This window comes from Accipiter gentilis, chromosome 17 (genome assembly GCF_929443795.1).
Source record: "Accipiter gentilis chromosome 17, bAccGen1.1, whole genome shotgun sequence".
Taxonomy (NCBI): domain Eukaryota; kingdom Metazoa; phylum Chordata; class Aves; order Accipitriformes; family Accipitridae; genus Astur; species Astur gentilis.
Genome location: NC_064896.1, coordinates 12176757 through 12196816, shown reverse-complemented (window position 1 = coordinate 12196816; position 20060 = coordinate 12176757). Strand labels below are relative to the sequence as shown.

The 20060-nt window shown below is 53.2% G+C and overlaps 1 protein-coding gene across 1 annotated transcript; it reads left to right on the top strand.

Annotated features, from left to right (window-relative positions):
* The first annotated feature begins 264 nt into the window (after positions 1–264).
* On the top strand, positions 265–16780 carry CTSD (cathepsin D). The gene is made up of 9 exons (XM_049820752.1): positions 265–489; positions 963–1119; positions 3389–3512; positions 5158–5276; positions 9314–9513; positions 10681–10803; positions 12006–12150; positions 13108–13206; positions 13885–16780. The coding sequence occupies exons 1-9, from the start codon at positions 428–430 to the stop codon at positions 14044–14046; spliced, it is 1191 nt and encodes a 396-aa protein (XP_049676709.1). The 5' UTR covers positions 265–427; the 3' UTR covers positions 14047–16780.
* Positions 16781–20060: the final 3280 nt, after the last annotated feature.

The following is a 20060-nucleotide window of genomic DNA, read 5'->3' as shown; positions in this document are numbered from 1 at the left end:
AAAGCCAACAAAAAGGAAGTCACAGACAGAACAGAAGCGAGCACGCGCGGCCGGCAGGGCGCCTCGTGATTTTTTTAATGGTGTTTATTCCCCTTTTCCCGGAGGCTGAGTCATGGGCCGAGGCACCGGGGGTCAGGCCTGGGGACTTGGGGGGGGGGGGGGGGCGTGAGGCAGCACCCACGGCCCCGCACCCCACGCGGGAGCCCCCGCCCCGGCCCGCCCTCACGTGACGCCGCTGGTTGCAATTTTAGACCGTCAGCTGACTCGAAAAATCCCTGGAGAGGGGCCGCCGCTCCTACAAAAACAGCGAAGGCAGCCGGGCACGGCGGCGTCGCGGCCTGCCAGCAGCGGGACCCTCCGGCCTCGGTGCCCCCCCCCCCCGGCCGCCAGCACCCCCGCCAGCACCAGCACCCGCAGCACCGCCGCCATGGGGCCTCGCGGCCTCCTCCTGCTGCTCGCCCTGGCGGGGCCCTGCGCGGCCCTCATCAGGTGAGCCGTGAGGGTCCCTCAGGGTCTGGTGGGGATGGGGGGGGGGGGCGTGGGACAGGCACCCCAGGTGCTGGTGCAGTGGTGGCCTCCGGGCTCCTCTCGCAGGCACACACACACACACACCCCCCCCGCCCCGGTGCTGTTTTCCCACCGTTAAAGCAGAGGGTGAAAAGGCTGGGACCCCCCCAGATGGGGGTTCAGGGCTGATGCCCTGCCTATGGAGGGGTCTCACTCGCCCTGCCTATGGAGGGGTCTCACTCCGGCTTCCCCTATTCCCGGTGACCTTTGGTAGCCACTCGCCACCGCCCTCCCTCCCCCTATCCTCCGGCTTTGCTGGCAGGAGCCCAAACCTCACCCACTCCATGCTGGCGGGTCCCCTGGTTTCGGTGGAGCCGTGTGGCCCCCCTCCCCGGGGTGACCCCTCCACACACACACTCCCGTTAACAGGTGGGCGTTCCGCCCTCCCCTTGCAGGATCCCCCTGACCAAGTTCCCGTCCATGCGGCGCGTCCTGAACGAGGTGGGCAGCGAGATCCCGGACATGAACGCCCTCACCCAGCTCCTCAAGTTCAAGCTGGGCTTCGCTGACCTGGCTGAGCCCACTCCAGAGATTCTGAAGAACTACATGGATGTGAGTAACAGCCCCTCTGCCGACCACCCCCCAACTGCAGCGGACCCCAGTGCGATGCCAGTCGCCTGGCTGTCACTTCTGGGGGTACCCATCCTAGGGGGGTGGTGGGACATGCCAGCCTTACCGTCCCACCACAGCCAGGAAAGTGAAAGAGGGAGAGATGTTGGTCCTGTAGGAGAGATTCATGCACCCCTGCGGCTTGGTGGGTGGTTGCCAAAAGTTGCTAAACTAAAAATACTAATACTAATAATTAAAATAATAAACAACCCACTGCCACCCAAGTGGGAGCTTTGCAGCTTCTGTGACCTATTTCCTTTCCCCTTTGTCACTAAGCAATGATCGTAAATAGGGGCCTGCTCACTTGCGGTCCTTCCTAGCATTTTCTGGCCCCTTCGGGCTCCACTTTCTGCAAGATGGGCATAAAAAGCACGCTCCACTCCTTGTGGCATTGGGGCATCAAAGAGTGAGCATGGGGTAGGAAAAGAGGGCTCAGGCTGGGCACCAGCTTGCTATGGGACTGGGGATGCAGGACGCTTCCTCTTGCTATCCTTCATCTTTTGCACGGCCTTGGGAAAAGCCACCCGGTACCTCCACCTTCTTCTCAGCAGCTTAAGGAGCAAAGGGACCTTTGTGGTGGAAGCAGCGATAAAAGGAGAAGCTAGGTAAAGGATGTGAGGTTTGCCCTTGCCCAGCTGCCAGACATGTGCGGGGTTTCCTATTTCTCGGTTCCCCACCAGGTAACCTCGTGGCTCTTAGGGGGTGGGATGTGAGCACTGGCCAGCAGAATAAAGCTGGCGCCAGGTATTTGGGCGTTAATTCAGGATATTCCCCTCTGCTCCCCTTCCCCAGGGGCTCTTGTCACCCAGCCAGCACCGTCCTGCCAGGGCTGTGCTGGGAAGGGCCGCCGGTGTTTTAATCAGCGGTGTTGAAAGCCAGGGCGCTAGCAGTTGCGCCACGGCATTGTCTCTTGCAACTGCAGCTCAGGCTGCCACTTGGGGAAGGATTCCACTCCCTTGTCCCAGAGGGACTAGCGCAACCTGCAGTGGGAGATAAGGGACCTCTGGACCCCTCCCAGCCCGGCCGAAAATGCTCTTGCTGCCAGAGGAGCTGTTGGGATGAAAGGCACGGCTTCCCCTAGACCACCCTGTATGGTCCCCACCAGCCCCTGGGACCCCTCACGGGTCTGTGTATATGATGTACGGGACCCCTATACCGGGGGTTAATTTTCAAGGCCCAGCAATAATTACAGAAGCACTGGCAGCAAGTGCTGCCTTCCCATTATGGCTAATTGCAATGGATTATTAATTACTCAGTGAGCAACCCTTGCAAACTAAGCGCACAGGAGGTGAGCAGCTTTGATAATCCTGTTTGCTCCCCTCCCCCCTTAATTAAGTACATGGCGGGTTTGGAAAGGCCACAGCTTGACTTCCCTTGCTCTCAGCCTTCTCTCCAGGGCCCTGATCCAGCTGCTCTCCAAGCATGACATGGCTCTCTGCCCCTTTGGGAGGGCTGGGGAAGAACGGGCCCATCCAGGACCTGCCAAGCATTCCCCATTCATCGTCTCCCCTCTGGATAGAGGGATGCCCTGCAAACACCTCAGCCACTCAGGTTTCTTCTAGTCCCAGCAGAGATGCATGAAGAGCAGAGGGGTATCCATCGGACACTTGCGCTACAGGGACTTCCCCCAAACTCTCACCCCGCAGCCCTAAATCCCTCTCTGGCGGTGGCTGATGGCCTTTTCTCCCTCTAGCTCCTCCAAAGTCTTGTGACGCACCAAAAGCCCCAGTAGCAGTACCTCCACCCATCTCAGGCAGAGCTGCTGCTCACTGCAACCCACAGTTCCTCTGCAAACTCGCCAGCAAAACAGCTTCCCAGCCAGTTTCAGCTTTTCAATAACGCAGGTGTTTCGCTTGGCTTTCTCCTATCTTTTTTCTCTTCCGTATAGTGAACTGCATGCCAGCCTGCAGACCTTCCCCCTTGTCTTCTGCCCTGTCTCCTTGCCCCAAAAGTCCTCCCCCACAAGCACCCATCCCACTTCTCCTCCCCAATTTATCCTTTTCACACCTGCTGTAATGAGGTGTGAACAGTGAAGGGGAGCCTCCCTTCCAGAGGAGGAAGGCTAGGAGCCCATTACTGCCAAAACACAAGAGAAGGGCAGTGTCTAGATAATAAGGTGGTCCCTTTTTCAACCCTAAGAGATTTTTTTGGTCTTTAATCCCTGTTTTCAGCTGGCTGCCTCAGCTCATGTCTCCCTTCTCCTCCTTTGCAGGCCCAGTATTACGGCGAGATCGGCATTGGAACCCCCCCCCAGAAGTTCACTGTGGTCTTTGACACTGGCTCCTCCAACCTCTGGGTGCCATCTGTGCACTGTCATCTGCTGGACATTGCTTGCCGTAAGTGTCACTGGTGGCAGACATGGCTCAATAGCTTCTTCTTCCCTGCAAAATGCAGATCCTGGCATAGCAAGAGGAGAAACTGAGGCAGCAGCATGAAAGGGCTTGCCAGAGGCTGATGGGGTCTTTAGGGTCAGAGCTGGAAATAGGATCCCAACCTCCCACATCAATCCTTCATTACTCCCTTCCTGTTTTTTCCCCTCTGCATCACCCACACACAGCTTCAAACCTTCCCCAACAGCCTCGGCCCTGCAGCCAGGGAGCAGCATCACAGGTTGTGATGTTTCTCCCCAAATTATAGACCGATGCTGCTGTTGCCCCATTGCGCAAGGCTGGTGAAAAAAAATCAGCCTCTTGCCAGATCTGATACAAACTGTCCTAGTTTCTGCTTTATTGCTGCATGGAGCATGTGCATGCATGTTTATGGATTTATAATTAACAAAAACCAGGGAGGCACGATGAGGTGAGAATGTCTTAGGGACTACAAGTTTTTTTGCTCTGTAGCATTCCTACACAATAAACCTCCACAGCTGAAGGTGTCAAACCCGGCTATGGCAAAATGTCATTTAAAAGCCACTGTCTGTGCTGCTTAAGCAGAGCAGAGAAACCTGTGGAGACAACAAATGCAACCATGAAAGGCGACCCACGGTGCTCGATGAGGATAGGGAGGAAACTTGGACTTTTTGTATGGTCCTGTAGCGCCCAGAGGGGAGACGGACCTTCTTTTTGCATGCGTGAAATGAGATCTAGAACACTGGTAGGCTGGTGAGGTCCAGACCTAGTCTGTCTTGGGGTTCTTGTTCTGTAGCAGGGAGCTGGTTTCCCAAGGCAGTGGTACGGGAGGTGCTGGGACCAAAGGCTTGTTTTATGAGTATGCAATGAGCCTAACCTTCTGCCAGACTGGGATCCAGACGGCCCAGCTGAGGAAGTCCCTGTGTAGTGTGTCGGTTTCCATAGGGCTCGGCTGGTTCATCCTCAGCCGCTGTCTGCCCCGCTCAGCAAGCAGTTGTGGAGCTGGGCTGGCCAAGCTTGCCACAGGCCGCTGCCCAACTCGTGACTCGGGAGGAATCTGCGGAGGAGGTATCTGCCTGGCCATAAAACCAGGGATATCTTACAGTTCCCAACCCTTCCAAGAGGAAAAGCAGCTTAGGCTAGGGGAAAGCCCTTCTCCTCTGCAAATAAAGAATATTTTGAGCCCTCTCTGTGCAAAAAAGAGTGACCATGTAAAAAAATGTTCACCTAGTCTTAGCAAAAGAAACAGATAAATCCATTAAAAATGTTCATGCCCAGAGCAGGCTATATCTAAAGCCACCCTGGTTTTCCGTGGCACGGGGGGGAAACGTTTCGCTCTGCTGTCTTAACACACCCTGACACACCAGCCACGTAGGCTTTAGGCTTTTAATACCCCTTGGCCAAATCCGATTTAACAGCCAAATTGGATCTGCCCACCTAATTCCCCAGACGTTGGAAATGCTTTGTTAAGCAGTCTGGGCTTGGCAAGTGCTGGGTTCAGGCCCACCTTAACATTGCTGAGTGTCCATTTCTCCTGATGAGCCAGGTGGTGTGGGGTTAGGTATCAGGGAGCCCTAGGTATCATGGAGCACTAATGTTGTATGTCCCCCTGCGTCCTTCTCCCTGGCTGCAGTGCTGCACCACAAGTACGATGCCTCTAAATCCAGCACCTACGTGGAGAACGGCACCGAGTTCGCCATCCACTACGGGACAGGGAGCCTGTCTGGGTACCTCAGTCAGGACACCGTCACAGTGAGTAACACCTGCCCTTGCCCTGAGCTGCCCCAGCCTGCTTTCAGCAGAGTGCTCGAAGCTGTTTGATTTCAACAGGTCTCCCTTCTTAAGTGTCCTACTTGTATAAAGCATGCTTCAGCGCCATGTTTCCAATTGCTTTGAAATGAGGTGGTGATGATGGCTGAGGAGTTGACAATGACCAAGGCAGGCAGAGAATGGGGAAGGTATTAATCAGCAGGTCAGCAGGCTAGGAGCATGGACCGCACACGTGGTGCCCTGCAAACATGGTCTCTGGCCAATCCCTCCAACCCTTTTCCTCCTGGCCCCAGAAATTTCCTAGCCCAAGTGCATACCAGCACCTCTGCACAGGCTGCTGGTGGTGCCCAGCTTGTTCCAGGCCAATATCCATGTGGCAGTGGGAAGCTGCCCAAATACTGGCCAGAAATGGGGTCTTCAATGCCCCATCCTGGTCTCGTGTCAAGAAATGGTGCTTATGTTTGCAAAGGCTATGTAACACCTGGGTGGGGTTACCCAGCAGCATTCAGGGCCCAACTGGAGGTAGCCGGGTTGCTGGTGGTTGCTTTCCATCGTTTCCTTTTCAGTGAGCAAAGGATGAGCTTTCTGTCCTGTGAATGGTGGGTGCCTTTTATGACTGCCTCCCAGGTGCAGATGCTCGTGAGCGTTTGCCAGCTGCCAAAGGTCAGCGGCGCATGTGCTCCCAGATTACTTGCTCTCCTGGCAGGGATAAGAGCATATGTTTGCTTTGCCGGGGTGAGACAAAGCAAAAGTGGTGAATAAGCACATAAATCTAGGGATTTGGGGGTTTTCATGTTAGGTTCAGCTGAAAAGTATTGGCTTACCAATTTCATCGGAATCAAAAGAAAAATACCCAAGAGGAGCCTGAAGTGGGTGGCTCATGCAAGGAGCACTCTTTAGCCCATCCTTATAGCAGGAAAATTTCAGGCTAGCCGTTGCCTCTGTGCTGCATCCAAAGATGCCAGCAGCTCAGGCTGGGTGCAGGACCCTCTTTGGGGGAGAGGGCTTTTGATGGGCTCCGTGAACCCTGAAAATCAGTGCAGACAGGGCTGTGGGGGAGAGCTGCAAGGGCTGCCAGCAGCTTTGCACCTCTGGTTTTGCTCTCTGCCTCCTGCAGCCTACCAAGCTTCGGGACCATTTCAGTTTTGTTTCATGCCATTTATTTCCCACATCCCTCAGTTCGCTTAGAATCACCCAGCTGCAAAAAAAGTCACCCATCTGAGCCTTCCCGCAGCTCTCGCCAAATGAAGGCACCGTGTACGTAGCATTAATGGTTTCTCTTACATTACATTTGCAAAATACAGATGGAGGTGGAGGCATCTGCGTTTGTCCCAGTAATTGAGCAGGGCAGCAAGGCAAACAGCGAACTGTTTTGTCCTGTGAAAATGTGGGCTGGTTTAGGTGCTTTCCGGCTTAATGCAGGGGCTGAAGTGAGTCAGAAGGAAAATTGCAGCTTTTTCTTCTTTTTTTTTCGTTTGTAATTATCACCCTAATGCCTGCTTGCTAATTAGCTCTCCACTTCCCAGCGACTCAGAGGTAGGATTTTGCTCCTGAGCTTGTTCAGGAAGTGGGGATGGCTCTTGGCAGCTGGCACATCTTGTAGCATTTGGTTTCTGTCTGGACAGAAGCAAGAGAAACCTTTTGCATGGAGCCTGAGCAGTGTCACGCTTGCAGTACACAGGAGCAGCAGGGCCAACTCAGAGGGTCAGGGACCTTCAGCTTGGACACCAAGATGCTTCCTCTGATGCACAACATCCCATGGGCAAGCTCCCAGTTGGGTGTAGTCTGGAAAGACAAGACATTGAAACAGCCTTCAGGGTGACTCTCTCGGCTCCAGCCATCCTGATGGGTGGAAGCAGCCACAGCAGCCTGTGGTAAGCACTGACATCTGACTGAAAGGTGCTGCTTGCCAGGTGGTCCAGAGTCCCTCAGCACTGATTTTTTTGGAGAGAGTGATGCACTCATGTCGAACATCCTGCCTCCTTCTGTGGAAGAATGATGCCCTGAAGCACCATATTCCCCAGTGCTGCTCGCTCTCCGAAGAGCAGCGGGTTCAGCCAGCCCTCTGCTGCTCAGGCATCTCATCCCTTTATTGCAGTCTGACCTTGGGATGTCCTTCAGGGACAGCGGAAGAGACATCATTGCCTGTGGGGCACGTGGCGATGTGGCCCCATCTCTCCTAGGGCTGCAGTGCAGATATGCCACACAGGAGATGCCCCTCCTCGCCTCTCCCCTGTGCCTCTGCAGAGGGGAGCCCCAAGCCCTGGTGCCAAACGGTGCCACGGAGGCCCTCACCTCTAGTCTGCCTTTGCCATCCGGCACTTGCCCGCTTGGCTGAGGCTGCTAACAGGGAGGCCAGGCGAGCTGCAGGGTGCCGACACCTGTCTGCAAAGCGCTGAGGGGCAGCCACCGCACAGCCATCCACTAGTAATGATTTTTGGTCTCTCTGTGTCTGGACAAGAGCCAGCCGAGGGACAGAGACAAAGGATCTGTCACCTGGCACCAGTGCTCTGCTAAAGATGCTCTTGGCTTTCAGTCCCGCTGAGGACCAAGTTTGGGCAGGGTCTGCTGAGACCCCACCACCAAGCAGATATCTGCCTCCCTCTTGGGATGTGCAACCAGGACAATATTCAACAAACCTGGCATTCGGTTTTATCAGTCCATTGCGTTTTACTTTTTTTTAAGTGGAAGCTTTTTTGAACTTTCTGAGCTGCTGCAGGACCAGCTGTGCCAAGCAGTGGAGTAGTGGCTTTTGTAAACCTGTGGCATGCAAGGGGGGCACTTGCCACGCGCTGGCGAGCGGATGTGTTGCTGTGAGCTGTTTCGCCCCACATCCTGTCCTGTGGCTTTTAGCTTTTGCAAGGCTCGATTGCCCTTTTCTAGTGCAAGTCTCGGATACCATTAAAGCCTGCACCGCCCGACCCAGCCTTGCACTGTCTAACCCTGGGGGGATATTAGTAATTTACAGGGATCGTTATCTGCCATCAGGTAGGAGAGGCCAGCTTTTCAGTCCAGCCTGGTTCACTACAGGGCTGCTAGCTGCAGGCTGAGAGGCTGAAATTGTCCTAGCACAGATTCTAAAATTGCCCATCGTCAGCCAGAAGCTCAGAAACCTCCTGAACTGCTACAGCCAGGAGCCAGCAGATACATCCTGCTCCCTGTCAGCAGAGCTATCTTGCTTTCTGTGATCTCCTTCTTTCTGGGGATCTGCCCTTGTGAAGCGTTTCAGCTTTCCAGTGGGGAACACCAGTCCTTCTCATGGCTGGCAAGAGAGGTGACCTTTGCATTCACAGTACTCTGCTTGCTATTTTCGTGCTTCGGGCTCAACCTCACTTTCTTGGCTGGGTCTTCTCCCCTCCCACAGGAGCTCCCTGCAGGCTGGTGGCTCTTCTGGGAGACACAGCAGTATCCTAGGGATGTTTCTTATGCAGGGGAGATCGCAGGGGTCATTAGCAGAGGTGAGAGGCGTTTGTGCTCCCAACCGGGGCACGGGTGCAGCACCCGAGGAGTTAGGACATAGAGATGACTTAGAAGTTCTCCAGAGTGGGGAGGAGGATTAAAGGTGCAGCACAAGAGCTTTTCAGACTGGGAGGAAAGGATGCAGTAGGCAACAGGGGAAGGGATGTAGGGAGGACAAAGTGATATAGGGCCCTCTGTGCAAAGAGGAGGAGCTGCAAAATGGCATGGCCAGTGCTGGGACCCAGCAAAAGGCTGAAACACTGAGTGGGGTGAGCAAAGAGCAGTGGGGGGCTTCTGGCCTTAGGGGTGCGCTGGGCTTTGCAGGGACTCAGGAGTTGCCACTGTGTGGCCAGAGTGCCCTGTACCCCTCACCCCGAGGAGAGTGGCACCAGGGTTTCTGCAGCTGCCTACAAATGCAAGGGTAAAAGCAGGCAGGAGTGTGGCAGTGTATTGAGGGACGCGCTACAGCCTGTGTTCAGTGAGACCCCATTTCCGCCCTGGCCCCCCAAGCCAGTGTTCTTTACGATCTGCTTTTCCCTTCCCTCCCCATCTCCCCTCAGCTCGGTAACTTGAAAATCAAAAACCAGATCTTCGGGGAGGCCGTGAAGCAGCCAGGCATCACGTTCATCGCTGCCAAGTTCGATGGCATCCTGGGCATGGCATTCCCAAGGATCTCTGTGGACAAGGTCACCCCTTTCTTCGATAACATCATGCAACAGAAGCTGATCGAGAAAAACATCTTCTCATTCTACCTGAACAGGTAGTGTTGGGTTTGGTGCCACACCTCTCATTGCAAGGGCAAGCCCAGCTGGGCATTTCTCTATGTCTCCTGGTAGCACCTCATGCCATGTGCCGGTTTACACCCTGGCCAGCACTGTTGGGGAGGTCTCAGCAAGGTCTCCTTTCTGGAGCAGTCAGGCCAAAATCTCTTCTTACTGCTTTGAATTAAGAAGAGAAGCAGAAATGCAGCCATTTTACTGATAAAAAGCTGGGTAGATCTACTACTGGATTTCTTAACTGATTAAGAGACAGAGGATGTTTCCAGAGGAAAGAGAAATAAAAATAAACAGGGTTGTGATCATGAGATTGCAAGCTGCTAGTGCAGTCCCGGTTAGGGGAGTAAACACAGCCCCAGCCTGTTGCCAAAATCCATGAGCCACATGGCCACCACCATGTAACCTCCCAGGCAGGCATGTCCCCCACAGGTTGTCACTAATGATGGGTCTAACGTTCCCTCACCCCCCAGGAAATCCTCCTCTGCAACTCCCAGTGCCTTCACACCCACTGATCCTCCCCACAGGACACTCCATCACCCTCCTGGCACCAAAGGGGTACTCTGCACTACTTCAGCCAAAAAGTAGCACGCCAGGAGCAGGGAGGGCAGAGAGGGCTGCTGCTGGCCGTTCAAGTGCCAGCCCTCCCCCATCACCATATTTCTTCCCATCTGCTCAGCAGCGAGCTTTTATCTGACAGTAACCTTGAGGATTCGGCTCTGAGGCTGCTGGCTGGTGCGGAGTTGAGTGCAGATAACCTAACGCTGCATCAGCCATGTCCAACCCTGCACGGGTGTTTGTTACAAGCTGATTATTTGGGGGGCCCCCTGTGTCAGTGCTCAGTTCCCCTTTGCCATCCCCCTTCTCTGCAGTGAGTTTCTCCAGGTGGCCGTGAGAAAGCACCAGGCAAAAAGCTGCAAGATGCTTTGGCTGGGCCAAAACATTCCCATGTCCCCACCCCAGCCTATCTCACAGTATCTGTCCTTATATTGACATATTATAGCCTGATGTAAGTCAGTCATCTGTCTCCAATGCTGCTAATGCTGTGCTTTACCCCCAAGCACCCCAGCATGTATTTTTGGGGGCACATGAAGGGGTTTGTTCTGCCCTGCCTCTGATGTTCACGTGTTTGGATTGTTTTGGGTTTTTTTCAGAGACCCCACAGCTCAGCCTGGTGGCGAGCTGCTCCTGGGAGGGACGGACCCCAAGTATTACAGTGGTGACTTCAGCTGGGTCAACGTCACGCGCAAGGCCTACTGGCAGGTCCACATGGATGCGTAAGTCCCCCCCTCCACCCGACTATACGCATGGGGACATGTGTGCAGACAGCTCCCACCTGGGGCTGGGCTGAGACCCTCCCCAAAAAGGGGAGGGTCCCCAATCTCTATCCCTGCAACACATCCACACCAAAAAAAAAGCAGATTAAAATCCCACCCTAAGGCTGGATTGTTTGTTGCTGGAAGGGGAGGAGAGGCAGAAAACAGCAGGAGATGTTCTGCAAAATCTTTACCTCTTGTTTACAGCTTGGCCCTTGAAAATGCCTGCTGCACCCTTGCGAAGCAGGGAAAAACAGCGGCATGTCCTTCTTGCAGGCAGGGCGAGCCCTGCTGAGGCTTTGCTCAGCTCTCAGCAAGGCCTAAGCTGTGTGGCTCACTTGCACGCAGCTCCGGAGGAGCAGGATGAGGCCCCAGGAAGCCAGCCCTTGACTGAAGGGCACGGCGTGGCAATCAGCGCGCATTGTTGGAGGCAGAGGGGAGGAGAGCGGGCTGAGCTGCCGGCCGCCAGCCCCACAGTCTATTCTGAGCTCTCCCACGTGATGGGAACTTAAAAGCGGCCTGTGATCAGAGTGCGTCCTTTTCCTAGGGATCGCATCCCTCCCCAGCGCAGGGTTTTAGTTCTCATCTTCCTCCAGCCCTGCTGCATTGGCAAAGTGTGGCAGACCCTTAGCTGGAAGGCTTTATCTGTCCACACTGCTGTGAAGCGCGATGCGGGTGAGGAAGCCAAGCAGCTCCTGTCTTGCCTCTTCAATGTACACGAGCCCTTCCCTTGCCCATGACCCTCTCAGCTGTTACACCACCCCTTTAATCCTTTGCTTTTTGCAGTAGCACAGGTCATACGAGTCCCTAATGCATTGCCCTTGGCTCGCTCACGTGCCCATTAGCTGCAGTACTTGCTCTGGAGTGCGGGTAGCAGGCAGGGTACACAGGCAGCAGTCCAGGCTCTCTGCAGAAATGCCATAACATCTCAAGACACCCGCTCAGTCAGGAGCAGGTGAGAGGGAGCCGGGGGGTCTGTGCACTAAGTTGGTGCTGCATCAGTATTTCTGAGCATCTGTCCTTCCTGGGTGTCTGTTGCAGCCCTCCCTTGCATGCCTGCATACTGCCCAGGCTCAGCCATCTTCAACTCTTTGCCTGCTGCTTCTTGCAGCCTTCGCTGGGAGGCCTCTAAGAGTTGTCTCTGTCTGGACATCTCTCCCCAGGGTGGACGTTGCCAACGGGCTGACTCTGTGCAAAGGGGGCTGTGAGGCCATCGTGGACACAGGAACCTCACTCATCACTGGCCCCACCAAGGAAGTGAAGGAGCTGCAGACAGCTATTGGTGCAAAACCACTCATCAAAGGCCAGGTGAGGCCAGGCTGGGAAAGTGGGAGTCCGTGGCCATCGCGGCACCCAGATGCTTCTAGAGACCTCGGTCTTCTGCTCCCTCTGCTCTCTGTTCCCAGCTTTTGCTCCTGGAAAAGCCCCTGGCATAGCAGGGACACCTTTGTTTTTTGACCCTGGGTAGCGTTCACCGCCCTGCTTATGCTCTCAGTAGAGGGCCAGGTCCCATGAACTTCGGGAGGCTTTGGGTCACTTCTGCCACCCATCTCTGGGAGGTGGAGGAGAAGGGTTATGAGTTGCAGCTGAGGCCAAGGATTCATGTTAATGTGAGTTCAGAGGCACTTTAATACAAATATTTTTAATGCAAATGACAACTCTCCCCTGCCAAGTTTTTAACCATCGTAGTTAATCTCACAAGGTCACTTCTCCTCCCTGAAACTGTGGAGCAATAGGGATTATAAGGACCCTCTAGGAAGGATGCTCTGCTCTGAAACCCCTCCTAAATCACAGAGCCATGGATGCTTGTAGGCCTTTTCTGCAGTGTCGGACACCCCATGCTGCAGCAACAGCTGACTTAGACCTGCCACCCTCCCCAAGACTTGCCAGTGTTAATTAAACCAGCTTTGTCTGTTCGTCACACTGTGAGTCCCTGCCTAAGTCTCTAGGCTGTACTGAGCCACATCTCCCCCTCCTGTGGAAGAGGAAAGACCTCCAGCCCTGCTGCATCAGGTGCTGGGCCCTGGGGCTCAGCAGAGCCAAAAGTTTTGGCTCTATCCCTATCCCTAAAACCCTCTGGCGCCTCAGCTTGCAGCCCTGGGCAGGGAGCAGCATACTTACCCCAGCACAAGCCTCTTCTGCACCCTGAGATGAGCTGGTTTTGGGGAAAACCACAACAAAGACATGATTGTGGCCGGGAGAGACCGTGCCCTTTCCTGACGGTGTGGCAGCTGCCATCTAAAACCTTTACTGTTGCCATTTCAGTACGTGATCCCCTGTGATAAGGTGTCATCTCTGCCTGTTGTCACGCTAACACTAGGAGGGAAGCCCTACCAACTCACCGGAGAGCAGTATGTCTTCAAGGTATGTCCAGGCAGCTTTTGCCAGCCCTATGCTTCTCCCCCAGGGCCTAACTTTTGCCTCCTCTGCTCAGATCTCAACCATGAAACACAAAATGCAAGAGCAGCAAAAGCAAGATTGGAGCTGGCACTTGGGAAAGCGTCTGAAAGGTTGGGGTGACGGGCTGGTGGCACTGATGATAGACCCAGGCAACCTCACCAAAGTCCTGGGGAAATGAGACCCCCTGCATGATGCTCATGAGGGATAGCAGTATGGGAGAGGAAGGGCAGGCAGGCTGTTGCATGAATTTCTACAAACATTTTGCCCTTTCCTGATGGATTCTGGTGCCATGAAGCCTTACCATAGCAGAGGCCACCAGCCTGGCATTTGAGCCATCAGAGTCAACTTGCAAGGACCATCTTGGGCAGAATTTCAATAATGGCTCTAATTCCTCCCAGCATGGGCTGGGAGGTTTATGGGCATGTGTGGCTTTACTTGATGATTTGCTACGTAAAGGCTCTAGGAGGGGGAGCTGAGTTTGGAGCCATGGGAGCAGTGGGTTGGGAGTTACTTTTGCAAGCTGTGGATCTCAGGCTGGGAGAGGCTGAAGCGCAGCCAGCGTTGGCAGGTGTTATTGCCCAGCTTGCGAGGTTGAGGGAAGGGAGGACCTCCTCAGATTGAAGCTCTCACTCTTCTGTCTAGGTTTCTGTACAAGGAGAGACCATCTGCCTGAGCGGCTTTTCAGGCCTGGACGTCCCACCCCCTGGGGGCCCACTCTGGATCCTGGGAGATGTCTTCATCGGTCCCTACTACACTGTCTTTGACCGTGATAACGACTCTGTTGGCTTTGCCAAATGTGCCTAAGCGCCTGACCCCCACTGCCTCTGCCACACACACACTTACACACACACACAGGAGCCACAGAGAAAGATTACCAGTGAGTGGAAAGGAAAAAAAAAAAAAAAAAAGAAAAAGAAATGGAACTAGATTTAAAATTACATGGAAAATAGTCATTAGTGCCCTGCTAGCTACTTTTTTCCCTCCATTGAGTAAGTGGTGCTGGGATGTCTCTAGTTGATGACTCCAGCTGGAGTAGCCCCTTGCTTTACTGCTAGGTGTTCCAGTATTTGTTTCTAAGAATGATTCTCAGAGCTGAACAAGGCCCTCTCACATCTCCCAGCCCTTGTCTCCTTCCTGGGGGGGCCAGCTGGCTGGATCCAGCCCCTGACACCTCTTCCTGCAGAGAGGCTGTGTGGCTGGTCTTAGGTTTGGGCTTCTGTACTGGGGGAGAGGGACGGGGAAGGCCATCTGGCACGTTATTTACTTCTTGCTTTTTCACTGATGAAGTGGGGGAGCGGGAGATGGGGGAAAGTCCATCTTCATCACCCCTCCACAATGGGTTGAGGCAGCGACTGCTAGGTCATTTCTCAATGGGTTTGTGCTGGCTTGGTCCTAGGAGAGCACGTCCTGGGCTGGAGCAATGGGGGAATCACAGTAGCGTGCCCAAGGGTTGAGTTTCGGAACCCAAGGGCTCTGGTGGTGTGTTTTTGTGTAGTGATGGCACTAGCAAGAGAGCTGGAGGCATGACGTCCGCGTGCCTGACCTAACAGGACAGGGATTTGTAGGGGGGCAGCAGATGGTGGGACTCTTCAGGGAGTACGAATATAAAGGGGGTCAAGATAGGATTTAATAGAGGTCACTTGAGTTCATGGCCACGAAGGCCCTGCTTTCTGCTGAGCAAAGTCACTTGACACGGGTTCTCTCAAGTTTGGTGAACTTCTCCCAGGTTCCCCAAACCGCAGATCTTCCCAGCTTCATCTGCAGCCAGTGAGTTGAGAATAATGTTTCTTAAAGCAACTAAGTGACCTACAAGCCGAAATCACACTGATAAAATCCGTAGGTGTTTGTCAGCCACATAAGACCTTTTGGAAACATTACTCACAGCACTTTGAACTGCCCAAAACTCAAGAGACAGTTGGCAGACCCAACAAGTTTCCTGGGCAGGAGGGTGCCGTGGCAGCTGCTGGACTTGCATTCCCTTTCCCTTCCACGCTGTCCTGAAACCCAACTGCCTTTAACACCCTCCTTACCTGCTTTCCATCTTACTAATGCTGGTGAGAGCTCTGTTCATGTCCACCCAGTGTTGCAGACAGAGTGAGGCACAATCCCGCTTTGGAGAGGTTGTAGCTGATTTAGCTGTGCTCGCAGATCCTCCTGGAGAGCCGAGATCTGCGCATATGGAGCCACTCACTTCACTGGGCTGGTGTCAGTAGGCAAACACCGGTGGGGCTGGGAGGATGATAAAGTGAGTTTTAAGCAGTACTGGAAAGCAGAAGAGAATCTGCCAAGAACCCCAGCCTGTGCTGGGAGTAAAAGACTCTCTTTGCTTTCCCAGTGCACTGGATCAGGTCCTGAAGTTAGGGAATGGCAGCAGGTGAGGTGCAAAGCTGAGGGCGGCAAGAGGACCAGATCAGCACCAGCCATGACCCCAGACCAGGCAAAACAGACAGTAAAATCCTGGCACCCCAAAATTCATTGATAATCCTGCCAGAAGTACCAGTGGGGCCAAGGAAGTTCCCAAGAAAGGTCTTTGGGCAGTGGGTGAATAGATGGTTACGGCTGGTGAAATGCCTATACATCATCCCCAATATTGAATTCACCACGAGCATCAGAGGCAAAGGTGGGGAAGAGGTCCTGAGGTGAGCTGTGGAACAGTGAGTGCATAGCCTGTGGATCCCCTGTCCCCACCCGCTACAGCTGATCAGTTTGGCTTTATAACCATGCCTCACTTCTTGGAGGGGACAGGCCTGGGCACACCTGGGTCACGTGCATTGTCCCCTGCAGCCCCAGATGTGACGAATGCTGCTCCCAAAGCTTCCTTCTGCCTGCTAGTAATCTTCACCTGCAACCCTGCATCTGGATGCCTAAGGACATCTGTTGCAGACTGGCTAGAGAACAGTAGCATGTTACCAAAAAAATAATCATCGATAGGTACTCCAAAATCAGCAGATATTCAGCACTTCTCTGGAGAGCCCCGGTTTCACACCAATTAAGTGCCCAGAGCTCCTCCAAGTCCTGCTACATCATTTTCCAGCTGCAGGATTTCTTTAGCACAGCAAGACAGAGACAGACCTTCAGGTACCCACTAATCAGAACTGATGTGGGGGGGAAGCCTGACGTGGAGCTGGCAGGGGGTTTTCAACGTCTTCAGCATCAGATTTAAGTGGGACATGCAGCACAGTCCCAGAACAAGCCATTGGGCCATGGTTCTGCTGGGCGTGCAATGCCTTATGCCGTCTGTGTCATAGCCTCCGCGGTAACCCAAGGCTGTGCTGATGTCTGTCCTCAGGCAGGCAGGAGACTGCAGGCAGGGGAAAGAGCACAGCCCAAAGCGATGCCCTGAGTGACATACCTTAGGATAGGCTGGAGGAGCAGTTCATCGTAGTCTTCCCTGAATGGGCATCCTCCCCTTGTTCTTTTATTTGCATTTTTAAACCAAACTCTAACTGCGTGACTGGTTTTTTTAATCTAATTTGCTGTCAGAATTACTGTCTCATCATAGAAAACTGAAAAGAAAATACAGTATTTCCCCCCTTAACTCTGAGAGTGGTCTTTCCTTAAGCTGTTTGAGATGCCAAACTCTTTCTCAGTGGCCAGAGACTGTCTCCCTGACCTGTTGTCCCACTATGTCTGGTCGCCCAGATGTGGACTTGTGTTTCAGAAGGGTTCCTTCCCTTCTTTCTGATAAGGAAACATGCTGGGAGCCTGTCGGGTTTGTCTTTTCAATGCATTAAAACATAACCCAGCCTCTGTAGGGTGACATGACAGTGTCACCTGCCTGACCCAATGCCACTGGGGCAGCAGGCACTCCCAGCATCTCTCCTAGCCTACAGCCTTCTTCTGGCGCCGGATCTCCCTGGCTGAGTATTGCCAAGGGTAGTCCTCCCTTGGACCCAGCAAGGGTACTCAGGTTGTCCCCTGGTCCTCTGGGCCAGCTAGAACAAGCTCCTGCTTGACTTGGGACATAGAGCAGTTCTGTAGTAGCCAAGGTGGGACTCCAGTTTCTAAGTCCAGCCTAAAACTCACTGGGATGTGAAGTGTATGCTCCCAGAGCCCAGTGATGAAGAATGGGGGGGGGGGGGGTAGTTCAAAATGTAGGAAAAATCCATCCCTCTTGCCTGCCTGTGTGACTTTTAGTCCTAGTGCTGCTGTATGTATGGGAGCTGGAGACTCAATGCAGAATGAAGGGCCCATGTGCCAGGTGGAAGATAAGAGCTAATCCTTACTTTGAAAAAAGCATCATCTACATAAGCAAGATGGATGCAGCCAAGTCCCATCCCACTTTCTGAGTACAGATCTAAGCACACAGAGAGCTTAACTGATTTCCCCACTGGCATGACCTGAGCCTCTGTTCCCCCAGGATGCCTTAATACCCCAATCAGCTGTTCTCCTACGTTAAAGAGATGGATTTAACCCAAAAGAGCTGGCTGGGTCCTGAAAACCAATCATGCAGCCCACCATTCCTCAATAGCCCAAGGGAAGAACAAGTCATCCGCTGCCAAATATTTATCGACTGGAATACGAGGGCGTTGTTTCTGCTGAGGGGATTGTGCCTAAGCCTTTAGACGTGCCATGAGTACTGAACATTGCGTCTCAGTGGGAACAATCACAGGCTTGATCTTGGCCAAGAGCTGGAGAACCCAAGAGCCAGGATTGTCCACCCATGCTTTTCTAGCAGGGAGAAGAGCTCCCCCCATCCCACAAGCGTCTTGCATGTGGCCCTATGTTATCTTGCCCAGCAAATCCTCAGGTTTACAGCAGCCCTCCCATTTACTGCACCATCTCTGCAGAACTCCGTGCACATGACAGTTTGATAACTCACTCTTTATTAAATGTCTCCGCTGATGCAAAGAAGATAAAATTTTTCATTACACATCCCCTTGAGTAGTAGGGTGCTTGGCCCTGACCCTCAGGGCTGTCTTCATGGGCCTGAGCCTTCTCCAACCAACTCTGCTCAGGCCTTTGCCAAAAGCCCATTCAGACAAGGCCCTGCCCAAGGAGAGGGAGGATGAGACCCCTTGTTTATGGAGATGACGCTCATCTGGTTGGCTCAGCAATTTGCTCGTTTGGGAAACTATTTTTAACTCACCATGAATGACTAAGCACGTTGTTTTGGGGGCTGGTGGCTTTTTCTTTTTCCACTCTTTCTTGGATTTATTTCTTTTTAGTTTCCTTTGGGAGGGAAAAGAAGCGGAGTGCAGGCTGAAAGCTTAGAGGACAGGAGACAGAGATCAAGGGAGAGTGGGGAGATAGGATTTACCTCTCCAAGCCTCAGGCCACCTTACTGGTTATGGGGCTTAACAACCCATTGAGGAATTTTACAGGGGAACAAGAAAGAGCATTCAGGAGGCTGTGGGCTCTCTCCTTTGGAAAAAAAGCAGGGGCAGGTCCTGCTAATGATTTTCTGGAGAGCTGGAGTAGGATTTGAGATGGAAGACTTTCTCACGGCTCTTACAGCGCTTGATTATGCTACAGCCCACATGTCTCTAACACGATTACAGGAGAATTGCTTTGGGGCAGGAAACATCTTCCTGTTCTGTTTGTCCCATGCTTAGCACAAGGGGATGCAAGCCTTGATGCCACAGTAATACAGGCAATTATTCATACTCACCCCAGCTTTTATTTGAAAGTGGTCCTAGACCTTATGGTTGAGGTCATGCACACATGACCTTTGAAGAACCCCAGAAAATTGGAGGAGCATTAAAATAATGCAGAGTATTGAGGGGTTTTATTCCTTGTGTCATTACTTTTTAAGCAAGTTCTCTAATTTTGAAGGGTCACATGAATGGTTTTTGAACTGGTGATGCTGCATATATGCCATTGTGCTTGACAGTAATAAAACTCTCACCACTCACACTTAGCATTGAGAAAGATGACGAATGACCAACCCAAAGACCAAAAAGTGCTCTGCAAAGTGTAGGATTGACCTGGTACCTGGAGAAGAGAAAAAGCAGACATCCAACGTCCCTGACCTTTCAACCCTATTCACACCAGGTAATGTGTCCACCTCTTTCGATCCCACATTCCACTACACCACCCTGCTGCCTCCTTTTGCCACCTCCAGACGCCCTCTTTGATCTTTTTCTCTGCTCACCCTCCATCCCTGCCTGATGTTAAGAGGAGGAGTAGCCCCACCTACACAACTTGCCCCAGACAAATGAACAGCAGTCTCATCAGTAGCTCCCATGGCAGGCAGCAATCTGCATCCAAGGAGTTCCGTTGCTCCTCCTGAGCCTCTGGGAAGGATGCTCTGCACAGCTGCGGGTTGCCCGCGTTTGTCCAAGCCCTTCAGAAAAGCTGACGACAGCTGACCGCAGCTCTGCCTCTCCTGCAAACATCTTAATCCCACAGGAACATCACTCTCACCCCAGCGCTGCTTCTGCTTCTTAGCAGCTTCTAGGAGAGAGACCTGGGTCTCGTCACAGGCAGCAGTAGCACTAATAAAACTCTCTTTACTTTGGCAGGACTGAACACCACTCCAGCAGTGATAAATCCCAAACGAGAGGGCAATTTGTCCTTTTTTAACCAGCACAGGCACCTTCAGAAGCATTCAACCAGCCCCATGGAAAGTGGACCCCCCTCTTGCCTGGGAGCGCTGTGGCTGTGCAAGAAGTCCCCTCGCATCACACCGACCCACAGGGCTGAACACGGGGTGGGTGCCCCTACACAGGAGCCAAACCTGCCTGTGAACGGTCGAGTGAATTACCATCCTTATTTCTTAGCTCAGCACTTTGCGGGTAGGCTTAAAGCATTTGCAGAGGATTTCCCTTCCCTTGCAGGTACCGCCTGCACAAACTTTTGTTTTACCCAAACCTGGG

Excerpts from the sequence above, each read along its gene's own strand:
- CTSD (XM_049820752.1), top strand. The coding sequence starts at position 428 with ATGGGGCCTCGCGGCCTCCTCCTGCTGCTCGCCCTGGCGGGGCCCTGC. Across the intron at positions 1,120-3,388 it reads TTCTGAAGAACTACATGGAT|GCCCAGTATTACGGCGAGAT; the intron begins GTGAGTAACAGC and ends CCTCCTTTGCAG. Across the intron at positions 12,151-13,107 it reads AACCACTCATCAAAGGCCAG|TACGTGATCCCCTGTGATAA; the intron begins GTGAGGCCAGGC and ends TTGCCATTTCAG.